Source organism: Lates calcarifer, linkage group LG6, assembly GCF_001640805.2.
Source record: "Lates calcarifer isolate ASB-BC8 linkage group LG6, TLL_Latcal_v3, whole genome shotgun sequence".
Taxonomy (NCBI): domain Eukaryota; kingdom Metazoa; phylum Chordata; class Actinopteri; family Centropomidae; genus Lates; species Lates calcarifer.
In genome coordinates, this window is record NC_066838.1 from 9,410,335 (window position 1) to 9,430,730 (window position 20,396).

At 42.2% G+C, this 20,396-nt stretch overlaps 2 protein-coding genes across 5 annotated transcripts; one reads left to right on the forward strand and one right to left on the reverse strand.

The window, feature by feature from the left end:
* Positions 1–1,021: 1,021 nt before the first annotated feature.
* On the forward strand, positions 1,022–5,992 carry ybx1 (Y box binding protein 1). Of its 2 annotated transcripts, none has more exons than XM_018688931.2 (8): positions 1,022–1,296; positions 3,187–3,250; positions 3,553–3,586; positions 3,675–3,764; positions 3,919–4,263; positions 4,607–4,692; positions 4,916–5,202; positions 5,647–5,992. In XM_018688931.2, the coding sequence occupies exons 1-7, from the start codon at positions 1,188–1,190 to the stop codon at positions 5,154–5,156; spliced, it is 969 nt and encodes a 322-aa protein (XP_018544447.1). In that variant the 5' UTR covers positions 1,022–1,187; the 3' UTR covers positions 5,157–5,202; positions 5,647–5,992. The 2 variants fall into 2 exon arrangements, with proteins under 2 accessions (XP_018544447.1, XP_018544448.1); XM_018688932.2 differs by having other exon boundaries at positions 3,919–4,200.
* On the reverse strand, positions 5,775–19,463 carry arhgef16 (Rho guanine nucleotide exchange factor (GEF) 16). 3 transcript variants are annotated; one of them, XM_018688881.2, is made up of 16 exons: positions 19,285–19,463; positions 19,078–19,161; positions 17,923–18,562; positions 17,355–17,406; positions 16,059–16,222; positions 15,594–15,650; positions 13,295–13,455; positions 11,909–12,061; positions 11,687–11,816; positions 11,035–11,109; positions 10,814–10,906; positions 10,431–10,582; positions 9,446–9,634; positions 8,984–9,054; positions 7,347–7,448; positions 5,775–7,216 (listed from the first exon to the last, which is right to left on the reverse strand). In XM_018688881.2, exons 3-16 carry the CDS (start codon positions 18,493–18,495, stop codon positions 7,077–7,079), a joined length of 2,112 nt encoding a protein of 703 aa, XP_018544397.1. In that variant the 5' UTR covers positions 18,496–18,562; positions 19,078–19,161; positions 19,285–19,463; the 3' UTR covers positions 5,775–7,076. The 3 variants fall into 3 exon arrangements, with proteins under 3 accessions (XP_018544397.1, XP_018544398.1, XP_018544396.1); XM_018688882.2 differs by lacking the exon at positions 19,078–19,161 and having other exon boundaries at positions 17,923–18,544; XM_018688880.2 differs by lacking the exon at positions 19,078–19,161.
* Positions 19,464–20,396: the final 933 nt, after the last annotated feature.

Sequence of the window (20,396 nt, forward strand, 5' to 3'; positions counted from 1 at the left end):
TTCATCATGAGTGCCATGTCCTAAGATGACCTTTATCTAAGACAGTCAGTTATTGATTGGGGGTAATAATATCACATTTCAACTATAATGGGGTCATAGACATTTTTTGTGATATGGCACAGTGTACTCAATTGTTAGCTGTGTTGTTACAGTACATATACAGACTGTATTGGCTGGTGAGAACATAATGTTCTGTGCAGAGCAACAAAATGAGCTCTCTTCCTAATCTTCCATGGTATCATATATGTTTGAGAGGTACTTCACTGCTGCTGTGACCCTGCATTAAAATTAATTTAACATTTACATCATACTCATTAAATGCAATAATAAGGCTTTCATAATCCTCCCCTTAATTTAGGTCAGCTGTCCCTCAATAAGAGTGCACATGAGGATAAACATAGTGTGTGTGCACTGTCTACAGGCATTTAATATTTAGTCATTAGTGATGGTAACCATACAGGACCCCCCCGCCCCCCCCCCCCTCCCACACACACACCTTAGGTAAGTAACCCCTTTACAAAATGACAATTATACTTCAAACCTTGAGAGACAAATAGGAAAAAATCAAGTTTTGTTTCACTTCTCAATGGGCAAATGTAATATAGGCATAAAATTACAGAACGTGAAATGGAGATATCTCAAAGTCATTCCGGGTCTTTTGAGACAGTTTCAAGACGCCATTTTATGCAAGAATGGCATAATAATAACTGTTGTCATCCCATTTGGCAGGTAATTGCACAGTGTATAAAAAATCCATCAAAAGACTAACACACAAAGACTAAGACACGCTGTTCCTAAAGTGTCACGGTTATCTGTCTGACTCGTCTGGCTTTGACATCACTATGGGGCAGTGAAAATAGACAGGTACACTCTCCTTTAGCCAATCATTTTAGCAAACGCGTCTCCCTAACGAAATTGACAGTTGTATTAGCCAATAGAAACGCATTTTGTTTTCCGCTAAGGATTCCAGCCAATACAAACAGTCGTTGGGCGGGCCCCTGAACAAGAACATTCCCCGGCACAGTTTCTCATTCTGCCCAGTTCGATCGGCAACGGGAGCGGAAAGAGGAAAGCTGAGAGCCCGAAGGCAGTAGCCCCCACCACCGCCGGCCCAGGTTACCATCTAGCACCGGGAAACATAGCAGAGAGCCGCCGCCGGCAGAAGCCATTACCAACCAGTAGTAACCATGAGCAGCGAGGCCGAGACACAACAACAACCGCCGCAACCTGCTGCCGATGCGGAGAGCCCATCCAGCCCGGCAGCCGCAGCTTCCGCGGGGGATAAGAAGGTCATCGGTAAGACTACGGGAAATTAGCTAGTTAGCTAACTTAGCTAACGTGGTTTGGGAGGCAGTAGAGGCGATGCGCAAAAGCGGCGGTTGCTAACGTTAACGAGCCGATCGCTGGCTCAACTAACCGTTGGATATCAATGTTAATCTGGCATTGTCAACTCCGATAACATATTTTAAATTGGCAGGTCAAATAAACGTTAATTTAGCTAATATCACTACATTTCTGCCAAATTTGGATAACGTTTTATCTAAAATGGTGTTACTATTAGAGGTTTTATCATAAGCAAAGTAAAATGAATTTCCATTTGCTGTCAACTAGCTTAACCTTAGTCCTAAAATTAACAGTCGGAAGATGAATCGCGTTATCATTACTAGCTTTACCGGTGCTTGGTAATTTACTCAATGTCAATTGTAAAATAGTAACGGGGTCTATAAAACGTGAAATTACTTTCAGGTGGGAGTGTGCGATTGGTATAAATAATCCTTTAATTTTAGTCGGTAATCTCTACTGTTCCGTCGGCCTCTTAACGTTCAGTATCCGCAATGGAATCCCATGTTGCCGGTTGGCCGTCACATGCACGACCGTTGAAGTTAATACTAAGACCCGTGCTTCTTCGCCAACGTAGTAACACTTTGCCTCTCACTATGTCAGGTTGTCAGGTAACCGTAGTTGACCTCGAGACACGAGAAACTCAACTTCAGCTATTTTGTTCCAACGGTAAATCACACACCATGGTGGAACACGAAGTTATTTCACACTTGCTAAACCGGCTACGGCTGTCGTCGAACGCAAGCTAACGTTAGCTACTGGTCGTCCCTTTGTTCACGCGAATGAGCCTGGTTCGGCGATGGTATTTGTTTCTGTAAAATAGCCGAAAAGTATACACAAACTTTCGTCCCGTGTTGGTGGCGAAACGATCATATCAAGACTGGTTTCTAAATACACTAGAGCACAACTGTCAACGGTCGTCGATTTTTGCTCGAATTTAAGGGCTATCATTATGGCCTAGCTACTTAACAGCGACGTTAGCTCGTTGGCTAACGAACCCACGTTAGCCTAGCTGGCTAATGTTAGCTATTTACATGGCTGGAGGGGCCACCCAAAATGTCCGCCGCATGATTCCACTGATTTCTTTCGCCATTTAGTCGTTTGTCTGCTGAAAACAATTACAACAATGACATATTTTTTTAATTCTTACGAAGTCCTTTGCCACAAGAAATGCTGTCTTATGTATTACGGCCATTTCCGCTCACTGGCTCTAATCCAACCACATGGTTGAAACCCCAGTTAGCTACATAGCTATGCTAACGAGCCAGCTGGGCTCATTGCTTGCTAACGTATCCGGGCGCGACTTTACCACGTGTGAACGCTCAGGCATTGAGCAGTGCGGCTTAAAATGGGGCAGTAGGTCTGTAGGAGTTGAACTTTGAAATGTTGTCAGCGACCACGGCGCACTATCTTATTACCTCATCCATCTTTGTCATGCTGTACTACAAGCAGCCCTGAAAGACAGAGGCGCTGATAGTGCGGATAAGAAGACATCTTGAGATCCACATGAGAAATTGTGTACTCAGTCCTTAATGTCGGTGGTCATTCCTCACACCAAGTGCAGCTGGCGTAGAGCACCCCTAACCATCAGGATCTATAAAAAGGGCAACAGTTGGGAGTTAAATATAACATCCACATTATCTGTGGCCATGGTTAGTTTTTCATCATCTGTTGTCATTTGACTCCTTTACTGTTTCTCATTGGTAGAAGTCTTGTGAATCACAGAGAACATTGTTTGAAGCTTTTCATTTATACACAGTGTGATATATTCTGTGTAACATTTAAAAGGAAATGACTTGGCCTTAAACTTGCTTAATAATTCAGTTTTATTGTGTCTCTTTGCAGCAACAAAAGTCTTGGGTACAGTCAAATGGTTCAACGTCAGGAATGGATATGGTTTTATCAATAGGTAAGTGAATGCCACCCCCACCCAGGCTTCCCAAAGACCCTGACATCATCTGTGTGTGTGTGTGTGTGTGTGTGTGTGTGTGAAGGAACATTCCCAATCCTATTATAGCTTTGAGTTGCTTACAACGCTGACCAGACGATTTGTCTGCTGGTCTCCATACAGTTGCTACATGAAGCACTTAATTAATCCTTAGACTTGCTGGTTTAGTTGCAATCTGTTTAGAGATATATTGCTGCATTATGTGGCTCAGCAGGATACTGCCAACTAGATGTAACTGAGAGTGATTTTCTTCCTTTGTTTAGGAATGATACAAAAGAGGACGTTTTTGTACACCAGGTAAGTTGCAGGTAGTTTTATTTTCCTATTTTTTTAAAAAACCATTGTGAATATGAAAATCTCACATTGTAACTCTTTGTGGTTTCAGACAGCCATCAAAAAGAACAACCCGAGGAAATACCTTCGCAGTGTTGGAGATGGAGAAACTGTGGAGTTTGATGTAGTTGAAGGAGAGAAGGTAAACTATGCCCTGGTTGGTAACTGAGTTTTGTGCTAGGTCATAAATATTGACTATAGTTTGCAGATCCTTAAAAACATCCAATTAATGGTAATTTCACAGATCTTTTATTTGGGTAACTGTGTTTCTTTACAAAAAATCCCACTGTGCGCAGGGAGCAGAGGCGGCAAATGTCACCGGCCCAGGAGGCGTTGCAGTCCAGGGAAGTAAGTACGCCGCTGACAGGAACCGCTATAGGCGCTATCCCCGAAGGAGGGGCCCTCCCCGTGGTGGAGACTATCCAGAGAACTACCAGAGTGACGGAGAGGGTGAGCCTGGCAGCGGAGGTCGTGACAAAAGCAGCAGAGAAGGGGGAGAGAGCGCCCCTGAAGGAGACTCGCAGCAACAGCAGCGCAGACCCGCTTATCCTGGCAGACGGCGCTACCCGCCATACTTTGTACGTAGACGCTACGGCCGCCGGCCCCCGTACACCAACGCACCACGCGGAGAGATGACTGAGGTACGCCGTCACAGGGCTACTATCCTGAATCAGGCACCCAGCTGTCCCGTAACAAAGTCGGGACCCTTGATATGTTAATGTCATACTCGACTCTCCTTTTTAACACTCACGTGGTTGTGAACAATTAATCTTGGTGTATCGGGGGTCTTGCCAATATTTAGCAAATTGACACAAATAGGCCCCTCAGCTACTTCAGAGCAAACTGATGTTGCACTTTTATTATTTGCAACAGTAAAAGGCAACCTGGCCAGTTTCATTACAACCTGTAGACTACATAAAAACATCCAAAACTGACTCTCGATAAAGTTGTGTGTCCGTTGGTGTTTGATCTGTTTGCTTTCAGGGAGGTGAGGGTGACGAGAGCCAGGGAGGTCCAGACCAGGGCAACAAACCAGTGAGGCAGAACTACTACAGAGGCTTCCGACCAAGGTTTGCATGATCATTGATGCAGGGTTGCAATAACAGAAGAGTGAAACATTGAGCTGGATCCTATCCTCAAGTCCACCAAATAAAATGGGTCCTCTAAAAAATACTGCATAATAGTAATAAATGTGGTTGATGTGTTCTTTGCATGATATCTCCATTTCATTGCCACTTTGCTTAATGTTTGCTTATCGCTTCTTCTTTTTTTTTTTTTCCTTGTTCATTCCAGGGGTCCACCCCGTCCCAGACCGGTGCGGGACGGTGAGGAGGACAAGGAGAATCAGGGTGGCGAAGGTGGTCAAAACCAACAGCCCCGCCAGCGGCGCTACCGCCGTAACTTCAACTACCGCCGCAGACGCCAACAGACCGGTGGCAAACCCGGCCCGGAAACCAAGGAGGCCAAGACAGGAGGTGACCCATCTGCAGAGAAAACGTCCGCTCCCGAGGCCCAGCAGGGTGGGGCTGAGTAGGAAGCAAACTGCCCACCGGCACCTACCATCTTTTACCATCGTCCGGGTGAGTCTAGCCTCGTAATGGCCGAGCAGCATCAGTTTCAGCATTTCCATTAGCTTTAGCTGCACAAACAATCTTCTTCAGATTTCACATCTAGAGCTGACTGTAAAAGATACTGACAATACATATGGGGGAACTTGCATCATTAAAGTTCAGTAGTTGCTCTGCTACCGGGCTTGTCATTTGCACTTTTCTGGCTCTGTAATGGATGATTGAAAGTATGAGGTAATGCAGTGGATTTGATAAAGCAAACTGTCTGGCACCATGGAGCCCACTCACTATTGTTTCACTTCCATATGAGCAGTAGCTTTGGGATTTGGATTCTTTTTCTGCTGTCTGGTGATGATGCACATTTTCAGGCAACTCATTATGTAGGAAGCTACATGGCTAAACCTGAATGATTGAAAATGTCCAATGAATTAATTTGCCACCTTTCTTCTTTTACAGTTTTTTTGTCAACAAGAAGAAACATCAAACAAGATCTGAGCAATAAAGATTTGACTTGACGAACGTCACAAGCTTGCACCATGCATTTGACCAGATTACCACCGATTGCCTGCAGAATCTATGCAGACTTGTTTTTTTTCCATTATTTTTATGTGACAGCTACAAAAAGTTTTGGGGAAACTGCAAATGTTTTTCTAAATCTGTCCTAAGTTTTTACACCAAATGGTTTTTAAAGAAAAAATGGAATTTGATATCTGGTCAGTTTGACATTTTTAAATAACTTTTTATGTATTCAAACATTTTAACAAAATGCAAGCTCAAATAAAAGTCCAGAAACCAGGAAAAATGTCTCATGGTGGTTTTATTTTAATTTTCAAGTACACAGGCTCTAAACAATGGCACAAACCACATCATTTTTCTTTCAGTTACAGGCAGTAGACAGTTAAGTTGGAGTGTATTTTTCATTTCATATTTTTAGACAAATACAACCTTATATGGTCTAGCAAATGTTAATCAGATGAAACAATGGCACAAAGGCTATACCAAAAACTATATTTTAAAATTGTAAGTGTTTACCAAAACCTTGGTAACAAAGAAACCCTAGACAACATCTTTAATCAACACTAAAATAAAGTGATACTAAGAAATGTAACCAGTATTTACCACTACATAGATCAGGTTCCTCATGTTGAGGTCAGGTGACAAGACTCCTGAACGCATCGTGTAGCAAATACTGTAGTCTTAAATCATTTTTTGCATGCAATTTCTCATTCTATATGTAGACAATAAAATTATATTTTGTAGTTCCTAGACTTGAAATAAAACCTGAGGTTCATTATTTACTACAGCCATTAAGTTCAAATCTACATTCACACCAACAAGGTAATAACAGAGTAGTCCTGTACAAGTTGGCCAATAAATCCTGCTACTGCAAAAGTCTGATTTATTGGCTCCACATACAGTATAGAGAGTGGACTAAAACACCTCAATATACATTTGGATTGGATGGATTGTTTTTTCTCTTCTTTGTTGAAATTTAACTTCTCATTTAGCCTGATGGCTGTGTTTTAAAACAAATGGTTTGGATAGTCTGACAGTAGAGAGCAACATGAAACATGAAACATGGACACTGGCTAGATTCAAACAAAGACCCAAATGTACAGCCGCATACATGTTATACCACAGGGCACCAGGACAGCATTAATGGGCTTTTTAAATGCTTTAAAATGTGCTTTCAGTCTGTTGGTAATGGACTTCTGGACCACTGTTAAGAGTAATTCATAGTTTTAATGGTCCAGTTCAATTCATCAGTGATGCCGTCTCAACAAAAACTAAACACACTGAGCATCAAAAATCTACTGGAAGGTGTTTCTGTTATTTTGTCCACCCCCTGTGCATCCTGATATGATAGTATGGCCACTGAGAGTCACTCAGACATTGGTTTCTTTGCGCAGGCGCTTCATGCGTTGCACGTTGTTCTCCATGGCAGTGGGGTTGGTGATCTCTGTGGCACAGCTAGCAGGAAACCAGCCTTTCTCTCCGTCTCGCATTCTCTCCCCATAGCACCAGGCTAAGAAGAACCAGTTTCGATATGAGCACTCTTGCAAGCTTTGATATTAATTGTAATAGACAGGACACTGACTGAGCTGGAAGCTCTGGATTCTAAGTTGAATTACAGGTAGTGACAACCAGGGCCTCACCTTCCTCTTTCCGTAAGACGATGACAAGCTCAGCCTGTTGCAGCCCCAGCTCATCTGGCTCCTTTGGCATGTAGGCTTTAGTGGCCTCATACTGTGGCAGACCTGAAACATATTCCCGTAATGCTATGTGGTGAATAAAACCAAAGCTTTTATGTTAGGTGCAGTATATTTTCCTGGATTTTATTTTTCTGTTTTCTGTGTACGTAATTCTTAATGAGTTGGTGTGAAGTCTTAAGAGCCCTGTTGTACTGTAAAAACATATATACTGTCCATCACATTACTTCCTGAGATGTGCCATTTTCTCTGGAAAGGCACACCCTTTGATAAGGATATTGAATAACAGAAATGCACACACACTTGAAACAATAGCCATAACACAAACCCACTGCAATTGCTGCCTGTATGACGGTTTTGTTTTTAATGTCATTGTTGCAATATACCTCATTATCAGGGAGTATCACAAGGGCGTGTTTTTGTATGAACAAGGTCACTGCTTTAATTTGAAAAAATAATTTGCCCATCAATCTACACTTAATCACAGTTGATCCCATTCTTCCTGGCAGGCTAAGCTGCGCGCCTGCGCAATTGTGCACTGCTCTTGCTTTCTCCACGCACAGCAACTACTATGTAGCGCATAAAATTACCATGTGCGACAGTGTGCACGTCTGATGTTGCTCACAGTGGTCCAAGGAATTCTCAGGGAGTTTGTGTGTATGCTCAGACACGTGAAAAATTAGGGGGAACATTGCTGGCAGGTCTTCTCAAACTCTGTCAGATCTGAGCACGCTCCCTGTCTGAGCTGCTGAGAAGCACCCTGATAGCATGACACTGCCACCACCATGCTTCACAGCAGGGATGATATTAGTCAGGTGATGAGCACTGTCTGGTGTTAGTCAGATATTTTGTTTGGTGTTCTGCCCAAAGGTTAACGTTTCGTCTCACTGGACCATAAAATCTTTTTTCTCATGTTTTCAGAGTAAACAGGCTGTCATACCTTTTACTCTGAGTGACTTCTGTTGAGCCCCTCTACCATAAATAGCCAACTGATGGAGAGCTGCTGATGTGAAGGGGACTTCTGAGGCTCTGTTAGACTGACTGATGGGTTCTTCATCACCTTCCTGACCAAGGCCCTTCTTGCCAGGTTACTTAGTTAACTCTAGAAGAGTGCTGGTGGTTCCAAACCTCCTTCTATTTCACAATTATTGAGTCCACTGTGCTCCCACGAACACTGAAAGCTGTAGAAATAGTTTTATACCCATGCCCTGATCTATGCCATACCACCATTTTATGGCTGAGGTCTAAAGAGTTCCCTGGGCTTATGGTCTGGTCAGGGTTCACACAGATCAATATTATGTTGAGAAATAGGTCAAAATCCTGGCAAAGAAGGGAGCATTTCAAATAGATGCAGACTCATTTGAAATGGAAAATGAATGTGAACCATCTGTTTTCTGAGCAACACACTGCATTACCCAACTGTGTAATGAATGATTTACACATGAAAGGTAAGGGACCAGATCTGTCATTAGTTGTCACTTTTAAAGATTAGACACAAACATACTGAAAATGATGGTCAAACTCAGAGTTAACTGCATATTTCAAAGCACGACACCCTTGGTAAATAAAGCATGCTCACTTACCATCTTTACAAGTGAAGACACCTGCCTGCTTGTGCTCTGTAAGAGCAACTATCCAACGTGCCTGGTCCACCCTTGGCAACAGAGACCAAAAAAGCACCATTAAATACAATCCCACCCCACCCGGTATAGTCCACTGTACATGTGATAAGACCAAAAAAGTCTGTTTCTTATGAGTGAGCTAAACGTATGGGAGCATTTTGGACTGGTATTCAGACTTCTGTCAGTAGAGGGAGCCAGAGATGACATATCAGATGTGGTTTCCAGATCATGCACGGTAATGCAATTTTGAATAAATCACGACAGGAACAAGTTTCCCAGAGGCCAAACTGTTACTGTCTACAGATATAGCAAGACTATATTTGCATAAATCATTTCCAATGTAAATTCCCACTTGAGAGATACTAACTGAACTAATTACGGTAGATACAGGACACAGCTGATTGACAGTGAGAGCAGCAGTACCTGTTCTCGGCCACCAGGGAGATGTGCTCTGATCTCCCCTCGCTGTTTTTGCTCATCTGCAGTTTAAAGGAAAGATGGTGGCTGGAGCTGCCCTTGGCAGGTGAAGATGTTCGTCCCTCAGCCTCCTCTACGACCTCCACCTCCACATTCTCCAGAGTGGCATAGTCCATCACCACGAAGCTCTCCTCACTGGATATACACGACAGTTCTTACTCATGTAGCAATTTTTAGCTCATGCTTTTTAACCAGATCCAGACACATTCACAGAAATAATGTGACTGTAAATGCAGTTTTTGCACATTATAGACTAGCTGAACCCAGCTGCAGTTTTACTGTGTATGTATAAATTTACACACATACACACAAAAAGCAAAACAAACCCCATTCCTTGGCTATCTGCTGACAGGATTTCCTACATTATAACCCGAAGACTGGGTCGCAGTGTCGACTTAACAACCCTCAAAATGACTTCAGTGTTGTGGGTCACTCCCTCCTCTGAGCTGACATTGTTTGGTTCCTCCCTAACTCAAAACAGAAAGCTGTAGTCAGTTGAGCTGACATGCTGAATGCAAGATTGAAGAATCTCAAGTATGCATGCACCACATCCATACTCTCCTTTCTCTGTCCCCTTCCTCCCCTGTCCTCTCTCTCTGTTTCTCATGTTCCCTGCCGACCAGCAGCTGGGCCTACTTAGTATCCACAGGAGGCAACAGGAAAGAGCCGCAAAGTTCATGAAATGCTCTATAAAGTGGTTGTGATTCTGAACTTTGTCTTCTCTAGCCCCAAGTTTAGTAGATTCACAACTAGGTTTGTTCAGTGAAGGAAACTCTAAGGTTAGAGAATCACAGTACAATGATTATTTTGACATCCTGGAGAATATTTACTGACATTTCTGTGATTTAAAAATGCATCAGATTTGTAAAAGGCCCTTTTCCACAACACGTTATTTTAGAAATTAAGAGAATAATATTCAAAACGAACTGACCTCTTCTTCTTGGTAACGATCAGTACATCATTGAAGAGAAACAGGTAGTAGCTCCTGTTGCTGAAAGCCCTCCAGATGCTGAGCTCCTCGGTGCAGATGGCCAGCTCGCCGCGCTTTTTCAGCCACCGCGATGACGACACCAGAGGAAATGGCTGTGAGGACAGAAGGTTTATCAGTTTAGCACTCTGGAACAAGATGTTTTCTTCTGTATTAGATCTGCATTATTGCTACACGAAGGGAAGAAGTCTCATAATGTTCTTTGCTGATCATATTCACACCCACAGCCAATATTTTAGCCATTTTCAGCGTTCAACCCTGGGAATTCTACATTGACTGTATTCTTCATGAAGGTGTTTGTGCAGAAACATATGATCAGCTCTTACCTTGATTTTACCAAAATCCATTTGTTTCTGGATGGTGTACATCTGCTCTGTCCTCTCCATCCGCCTCGCTCCATCATTGCAGCTCGTGACCAACTGTCAAGATATTCATCACAACAAAGACAATGATGACAATGAAGACAAAACATCAACTTCATAATCCACTTTCATTTAGTTGGAATTGGAGATTCATCATACGGACAAGCTGATCTCTGCATCTCTACCTTGCTGATGGCGTGCAGTGCCCAAACAGCAGCAAAGTACTCCGCTGTCCTGTCTGGAGTTTTTTGGCAAATTGTCTGTGAGGAGAAAACAGGTATGAAAATACCAGTTATTTACTTCTGTCAGCAAATAAACTGGCAGCACCACTGTAGATAACATCAGTTTAAATATGGGTGGAGTATTTAGATAATATTCTTCTTCATAGAGGTGTAAGTTTTGAACTCAAACCATAAGACAATCAAAACTTTATAGGGGTTTACAACAAACAAAATGTAACTCATTGTGTGTAAAACAAAAATAGGAAAGGGAAGAGAAATCTAAATATACTGAAGGAAGAATGGGACAATTTGTGTGAACTAAAATGGAAACCTCATGTTCAGCAAAGTGTTGTTACTGAGGCAATTCATTAACATATATTTTGCTCAATACTGAGCCCATCCTGGCAGGACTGTCATAACGTTTTGCAAAGAGATCTCCAGGTTGATGTTCCATGTTTGTGAGTCCTGCCTTTAGAAAAGGTCAGATACCTGATCCTGATTCTAAGCACTTCTGGCAAAAAAAAGCACCTCATTCTCCAAAGCGACACCTGCTGTGACAAGGCATTGCTTCGTTTTTATGTTTGAGAGCTGCGCTTGAAGGAAAGGTTGTACTAACATCCAGCAGCAGTGGCAGTCTGGTTACTCGCTGCATGGGAAGGATGAGGAAAGAGAGCATGGGGAGGCCTCCGCATTCACTGCTCGTTTCAATTTGCTTCAGGGTCTCTTTGAACGCACTGTTGCTGGTCCTTAGAGACACAAAGAAAACGGAAGTTTAGCCCATCCTGCTATGTCACTGCAGAAAACTCAACAGCACGTTACAGTTTGCTCTGCTACTCACAGCAGCCTCTGCAGTGTCCTCTGCTGGAAGGTCTCGTTGGAGCAGTAGACAATGTAGGGCTCAAAGTGGTGGGCAGCGTGGTTCTGAACAATATCGCTGATGTCCCGAATCACTGGGTTGTCATAGTGACGCCGTTCAAGGTCCTCAAAAAACCTGAAAATGGAGAGAGAGGGGGAGGTTAGCAAAGAAGTGAGAGGACTATGTTTTTCCTCCCACAGACTAATTACCTGAGCAGGATACACACAGCTGTGTGAGGACAAACTATGTTCAGTCTGAACTGAATGTGATAACTTAGGTATTACATTTCAGGCTGTTAGTGCACTTGCACCGTCAGTGTATAAATGATGATCACTGCCATGACATTAGTAACATTTCAAGTCAGTCATGACAATCTAATTAAGTAGGAACTTAATACTAGAACCAATCCAGGTTGGTCAGATATACATATTGTACTAGAGCCTGTTTATATTAGTGTGCCACGGTGGAAAGTTATGTTTTCTGTAATGTTGTAACTGTTGAATGACTAGAAGAAACTGTTTTTGAGGCTGTAATTTCTGACATGAAATGAATTCCTCAGTGCATATGTGAAAAATGTGAACTTCAGAAAATTCTGTAGGCACACAGACTGAGAATTTCAAGCTTCCAATATACTAACACACTAAACCTATGTAATTTTATATATCACACAGATCCAGGTGGTCTCTTCTGACTTGAACGACTTTCAGCCCTTCCCTTGCAAAGTGGCCTTTTAACATAAAGGCGTAAAATGATACCTAAACAACAACCCAACCCAGGAAGCCACTATGGAACACAGATTTACACACACAGATACTGTAAGTCAGATTTCTCTGCCCTCTAGTTTCACAGATCCTGTTTTACTTGGAAATAGACAAGAGGATCAAAGACAGACAGACACTATCTATTTTCATTCAAAACAAAACAGCCAGCAATGAACAGGCTGCTCTCGAGCACATTATCATCATAAAACCGTGGAATACCACTCAGAGCAGCAAGGCAGCAGAACCAGTTTGGCTAGCATGTTTTAACATGTTGATGAAGCCCACAGGATAGAAAGACATGCTAAGGGCAAATATTCTATTTTAAACTTTAAGTCAACCCCACAACCCACTTTTGTCACTTGAAACTGCATATCTGTGAGAATATAACATGACTATATGTTTAAAAAAACACAAATATGCAGCTAAAATCTGTAAAGTACAGCAGATCCTCTATACAGATAAACCAACAGCCCTGTGGACTGTTCACACACTGATAGCATCATCAGATCCTTTTTTACAAGACGGCCAACATTCCCCACAGCTAGTTTTTCATCGCCCTCTCACACACATACACACTCAAGTAAGTCTGTAGGAGCGTTGTGCCCACCGTTGGCTGACTTGGTGGATGACGGAGATGTTGGAGAAGAGGTGATGGTGCTCTGTGGTCGTCATAGTTTTCCTCAATGCTTCGCTGTTCTTGAAATGACGCACCAGGATACCCAGGCTGTGCAGGTACGAATGCTCTGAGGTGATTATCTCAAAAATTGCCTGTCAAATGACCACACATACCCAAATGAGTACACAAGTGGACATCGTGAATCATGTGCTTTCATTTCAGCTTCGACTTTTAAAAAGGAGAAACTCATCCTGTGTTATTTTGTCATGATGCCATGTCAGTTTTTCATTGACTTTTTCCTGAACCCATTTTCCTTCCCCTTGTTTTTTCTCTTCTGTGTGATTTTGTGATTTCCTACATTTCCCAGAATTCATTTCCAGCAAAATGGCCTCTAATTTTTGCATTTAGCTGTAGGTTTTCTGCTTGGCAGTAGGAGCAACATGATAATGGAGCTCTTCAAAATCAACTGTTGGTGGAGGATTCTGCATCTCTGCTCTCTTTCTTGACAAATTTCTCCCTGTGTGTTGAATATTGGTGCAAAATGGTGAATCTAGGGTTTGATACTAGATGACACAAAAGTCTGAAGACTCCATGGAAACATATTCTCTTTGTGCTGCAGAGTAACTGTTTGCCAACTATCCAAATGAATGTCAAAAATATACCAGCAGACAACAAAGGAGCTCCAGAAATGGTTGACAAATCAGCAGCAGTTGTGTTCGAGGTACAGTGGTTCTTCCTGTATAACAGTATAACTATTTTGTAATGGTATTTGCTAACCTCCACTGTTTGTGGTCAGGATCTTAGGTGAGCTATCAGGTGGTGATAACACACCTTCCACACTCCTGTAATGCTGCAGTGACTGATAAAGGGCCAAAGAGCATTAGCTTAACTAAATAAAGAACACTACTTCCCTGAAAATCTCAGGCTAGCATTAATGTTTCAGACTAAAATCTAAGAATTTCAGAACTGTATTTGTTTGTGAATGGTGAAACTGTTAGAGCTCCACTCTGTTTGAGCTAAAGAAGGGTGAGTTTTTCACTGTTGAGATATTTCTGACATTACAACATACCCAGAGGACCAGTTGATCTTAGCTCCCCAAAACAAAACTTCACCCAAATACTTTTACATCCCTAAAAACATAGAATTAAACCTGCCACGGAGAGCTACAAATCTGGAGCTCACTGCTTCAGTAAAACTAGACCAAAAGGTACAAAAGAGCGAGATGAGCACCTGCTCAGGAGAGGCCCTGAGTGTGATTACACAGGCAGGGTGTGGCTTTATTCAGGGACTGTAATGCACACAGGGTGGACCTTTGGTATTGACACAACATCTGCTGCTGGCAAAGACACATTACAAAAGGGGAAATCCAGCCTTAGATGGTGTTACACTACGTAGACGATATCAGACTGTGATATTCAGTTGCTTCATGGAATTACTTTGTAATGAAATGTAACTGGCTGTGTGGTTGTGTCAAAACCTGTTCCTGTATCCTTTTTTGTTTTCTTCTTCATTTCCTAGAAAGCTTTTTTGACAAAACCTCCAAGAATGAGTTTCCAGACAATGTTGGCAGGTCTGGGATTGAAAAAAAAAAAAAACTGGTAGCAGATGTAATGAGGATATGAGGATGCTACTGAATTGCAGCATGGGAAATGCTGTTTTTGAGGGACTAAAATTCCAGGTATCATGGCCTCTGTTGCTATTTCTTACTGTTCTTTTTTAAATCTGTCTTTTATAAGTTCTCTCACTTTATGGAAGTGCAACACTAAATCATTGGAGAACCCAATAATAAAAAACTATTAATGATTACTCCTACAGATTTTATTATTCCAGCAACAGTCTTTATTGTAACCACATGCTGCAGCTGTTTTCCTCTCTAGCTCAATGCAGAAACACAGAAAAAAACTGAGGATATAAACAGAAACTGAACAACAGTGCTGAAATGATTTTTTAGCACAAAGCAGAAAATACTATTTTGTTTTGTGATGAAGCCTGGTTTTCTAAAGGTGCATGTAACATGTTGATGCACTAATATGTGCATTAATATTTACATTTTCTTACAAGCCATTGTGTTTTCCTACAGATATTTTATCACTGCCATAGAGCTGCATAAGAGCAGTCCTGCTTTCTTTCTTTCTTACATCCAGATAAATGACATTTCTGCACACTTTGAGATGCATGTAATGTATGCACACACAGACACACACACACACACACACACACACATACAGACACACAGACACACAGACACACACACACACACACACACACACACACAGACACACACATTTACCTCTTGTCTCTTTCTCTCCTGCGGTGTAATCAGTGTCAGGATACCTGTGTCCTTAACCTTTGTTAAAGACACAAAAAGAAACCAACGTTAAGCTCTTAGACTGGGCTATAAAGTTTATTTTGAAGATGATAAAAAAAATTATTTAAAAAATCTCAACACCTCCAGCCTGTCAGACAAGCTCAGTGGATATTCTGACATCTAGAGCAAACAACACAGGGCCATGGAGTGTGGGAATTAATGCTGCAATGGGAAGATGTACTGTAAAAGCTTTGATATCGTTTTCTGAAGCCTGACATGCTGGCTGTCCGTGCTCTCTGTCTAAGGAAGTGGCTGAAATGGATTTATGGACATCCACACTTGTTTAACTGTTACTAATTCAAGCACCTTCTCAGAACTTCGAGGCTGCACTTGATTTTGTTTCCCTCAGTGCTCACACGCTGTAAGTCAGGACAGTTAGAGGTTTACCTGTGGCAGCTGGCTCCAGGTGAGCTGCGCTGGCCGGTAGCTCTTCACCACGATACTCTGGTCCTCCACAGGAGGCTCCACCACCACAAAGTCATCCAGCAGCTCGTCCTGGTTGGTGGAGTGTAGGCCTCGCTCACGGATCTCCTGGTAGAGGCGCGGAGTAGCTGAGGAACATCAACAAACATCACTGACTACCAGAGTCTGAGTGTGGGATGGTTCTGCAGTTTGGATCTACATGACTTTTCACATCACACAGAGAACCTTTGTCATAACCAGAGAAACAGGGAAAACACACTGCCCATCTAAAATGCACACTAAACTGAAAAATTTCTTACATAATGAGCCAATGCATTCAGAAGTCTGTTGTTATGGACCCATAAATGTGCCTGATGTACTGAAAGAAGGTAATTGTAGGTATTCTGTAAAGCGTGAGAAACAAAATGCTAAAGCAGAGTTGGAATCTGTCAGTTCATAATAACATGGGCCACTTTGAGAATTGTAGCGTGGGAGGTGAGAATTTATCTGTTTGGAATAAAACTCATAGTGAGTTTTTTAAATGCAGGTTTCTGCCTACAGTGTTTCATTACCAGAATAATACAGAGACCATTCATTTGAACAGTCCCCGGTGTGATTCTCTGCTTGTTAAACATGCAGGGAAGAGTAAGTAAGGTAAGTAAAACAAATTAAATGGTCTTCTTAGATGGCCGCTCTTGCATTTTACATTTTTAGAAGAGGTCAAAAGATTCCTCAATGTGTTACCTTAGTGTTAAGTGCTAAGTGTTAACTTAAATTTACAAAATTAATTTTGACATCTTTATACTGTTCTTACATAGCCTTTGTGCAGTGATACATCAGCTCTGTAAAAGGACAGACAATTCCTCAACATATACTTCCACATGATTACAAGTTCACATAAATAGAATTGAAAAATCACAGTGACTGTGTCTGTAGGCAGGGGACAAGTATCCACCTTCAGGTTTCAACAGACAGCATGCTGGGAGTGTTCACAGTGAATGATTTCCTGTTCGGCCCTCTCCTGTTGCCTTAAGGGATCTTTTCTGAGCTGTGTCATGGAGATTATGGTATCCACATTTCAAGTCCAGCTAGCCAGTAAACATTTTCATTACAGAGATACAATATAAACATAATTCATTTGCAATCCAGTAAAAAACAAAAAAAAACCAAAACAAAACAAACAAAAAAAAACACCAAACATTGTTGTTATTTCCCAGCTATTTGTAGTCATGTAGTCAAATTTAGAGCAGTGACACATTAGTGACACATTAGTGAACATACCGTCTTTGAAGGATCCACGATGGTTTTGTTTCCTCTTTCTCCCCAGGGTTCGCTAGAGGAGAGACAGCAGTGTAGTCTGACATTATCACAGTGGAATACTTATTCATCAATGATTGTTTGTTTTTCTAATCTTCTTTTCCCCAAACTTCTCATTCTCTCTTCAGCACTGCCTCTCTCTTTCAGTCCTTAAATGTTGTATTTTTTAATTTGAATCTGGGAAAAACCCTGTGAGGACTTACTCAACACTGGTACTGGTCTAGAAGATAGGAAACAGTTGTCATCATCCCTATGACTAAAGGAGAGTTTGACAGATGTCACTGCCAACACTAATGGCTATGCTGGCTGTGACCTATCAGACTATTTGAAAAACAAAACTGTATTAGCGGAAACAAAACTGTTTCATCAATCAACATCAATCTATCATTAGGCTGTTTGGGTTCAAATCAAAGAATGTTGCAGTTCCTCCAAGATTTCCAAATAAATGCCAACTACCTATCACATTACATTTAATTTCTATACATTTATGGTAAGTTTACTGTGTACAACCTCAGCTTCTTGGTATATTCACCTTGCGTCCCGGGCTGCGAGCTGGACTAGGACTGGGTGCTCTGTTCTCTCTGACAGGTTTCAGTGTGGTCGTACCCCCTCGTCCTGCCGCCATGGCTTCAATATCCAGGCTGGTCACAGCTGCTCTGTATGACTTGTTCCTGCGGTTCCTCCTCAAAGCAAAACCACCTCCATCACTGTCATAATCCTCCCAGGACACATCTGGCCCCTGGGTCGAGTGTCGGCTCCTGGTCCCACTGCTGGAGTGTTCCAGTCCTATTGGGAACGTCACCACGGTGGTGTGGTGGCGGTTTTTAGGCCGGCTAGTCATGGCTAAATTCTTGGGGATGAGCTGCTGGGTGCCGACCTTCAGCGCTGCAGGACTCTGGGTGCTCAAAACCACCTGCTGAGGTACCACAAGCGTGTCTACTACATCTTCCTTGGGTGTGGTTGTTTCAGACTGGGGTGTGGAGGGGCATTGTGGCTGGCAGCACTCATCACCTGGCTCATATATATGTAGTTCTGTGGAGAACTGGCTCTCCAGAATTAGAGGGACATGGTCGCCCACACAGCTGTCTGACTGGCTGTCGGACATGGTGTTCTCCTGCCGTGACCTCGGCCCGGTCTACTGAGAACTCCAGCACCTACAACATTGGAGGAGTCTGGGTGGGGGGGGTGGACACAGCTTTTACATGAACAACTAGTAGACATAAGTTCAAACTATGAGCAGAAAACATACATAAACTTCAATGGAGACGAGGGAAAGGCTCCCAGATCTCTTCCCATCAAAGAAGGGAGACTAACCCATGATCAAATTCCCTGCTCATATAGAGCAGAGCAGCCAGTTGTGTCAGTCCTCAAACTCATATCAAGGGATTCAACCCGTGACTCACCGCTCACTCCTACTCTGCACTTGTCCACACAAAAGAACATAAAGACCTGCTCCAACAAATCTGTGCACCACAGAAACTACAGCAAAAAAAAAACGAATGTACACTTTTTCCCCTGATAAATACTCTTGATGTGCCCTGTGCAGAGATTGTGAGTGCAGACGCACTGGGACGTTATTATGCGAGCCTAACCCTTATAAACATATTATAGTGGTAGTCTTAAAATGACATTCACAACAGACAGTAATTAATTAGCTTTAAGTGCGGGTTTAAAATATACAACCTACCGTTATAACACACACAGCAGAATCAATCAACAGCTTGTTTTTTCTGTGTTCAGTCGCAGTCTGAATTTCCAATAACTTCTCCGCCTGAAAGACGGATTAGGGTGGGAGAAAAAAATGTCCGCCTCACATTCCCATGGTTCATAACACCGAGGTGACACGCAGTTCAGCAAACACCGAGGCTGTTTAGTCGTCTAACAGCTGTCTTACCTGTGTGAGGTGAGCTGACAAACAGCAGGCTTCCTTCTTAAATGTTATCACAGATCAGTCTCCGAGTTGTCTGAGGGCTGCTGTCCTGGTGCGCTGAGAAGTGCAGCTTTAGCAGCAGCTGTAGTCCTTCGCTCCACTATGTCACATATTTCTCCTTACTCACTCACTTCCTCCTCTGTTTGCTGGCGCCCATTAAGCCGCGCTGCCTACGTCACTACAGGTGAGTGTCAATCAATCATAGAAAAGCGCCAATTTAGATTCAAGCAGGTAAAGGCATGCGGCCACAGGAGAGACTTTCCACAGGAGAGAGAGACTTTAATATTTGGATTTTACAGCGTTTCAACATGAAGCTCGACCAGTTCTCAATCAAATGCATTAAAACTTAAAGGTCTGACCTGTGCACAGCTGTATTCCTTAGGCAAGTACGCAAGGATAATATGTTCTCTATAAAAAAGTATCTTCCACTGTTTTTCTACTATGTTTCTTTCATTCTAATATTTATTGACATTCTGTCTATATCAATGGCGACAGATCTTTGGCGCCTTCTAGTGACCAACAGTAGGCATTAGCTTATGATCTCGTGTATGGAGAGAATGCATGTTAAGGAAAACTCCCCTGTACAAACAGCTAACATGTCCTTCCCAAATTTCAGTTTTGTGGTTGGAGCTTTCTTTTCACAAGGATTCATCAAAAGTAGCAACCAATAAGTCTGTAGGGCTTACTTTATTAGTTACTTAAAAAACAAATGTGTGATACCTTCTTCCCTCTTTTTTTTTTCTTTTTGGCTCTATATTGCATTCTTTTAAAATCTCATTCTGCCTTCAAGTTGTGATGTGTGATTGTGCATTAGAGTTAAAATCCACTTTGTACAATCCGCATTCAGTTTTTAAAAGCTTAAATAAATCCCTTCATAACTCAGTCCAACATAGCAGCACCAGAAGAGGCTTCAAAAATCACCACAACCCAATCAACCTCAGCAAAAGCTGAACATTATAAGCCTCAGGTATCATTTATTCATGGGATTTTTATTTTTTATTTTTTATTTATTTTTTTTATTTTTATTGTTGCACTACTCTAGTGGATTTTATTGTACACGTTTTCTGTTGGAGGCA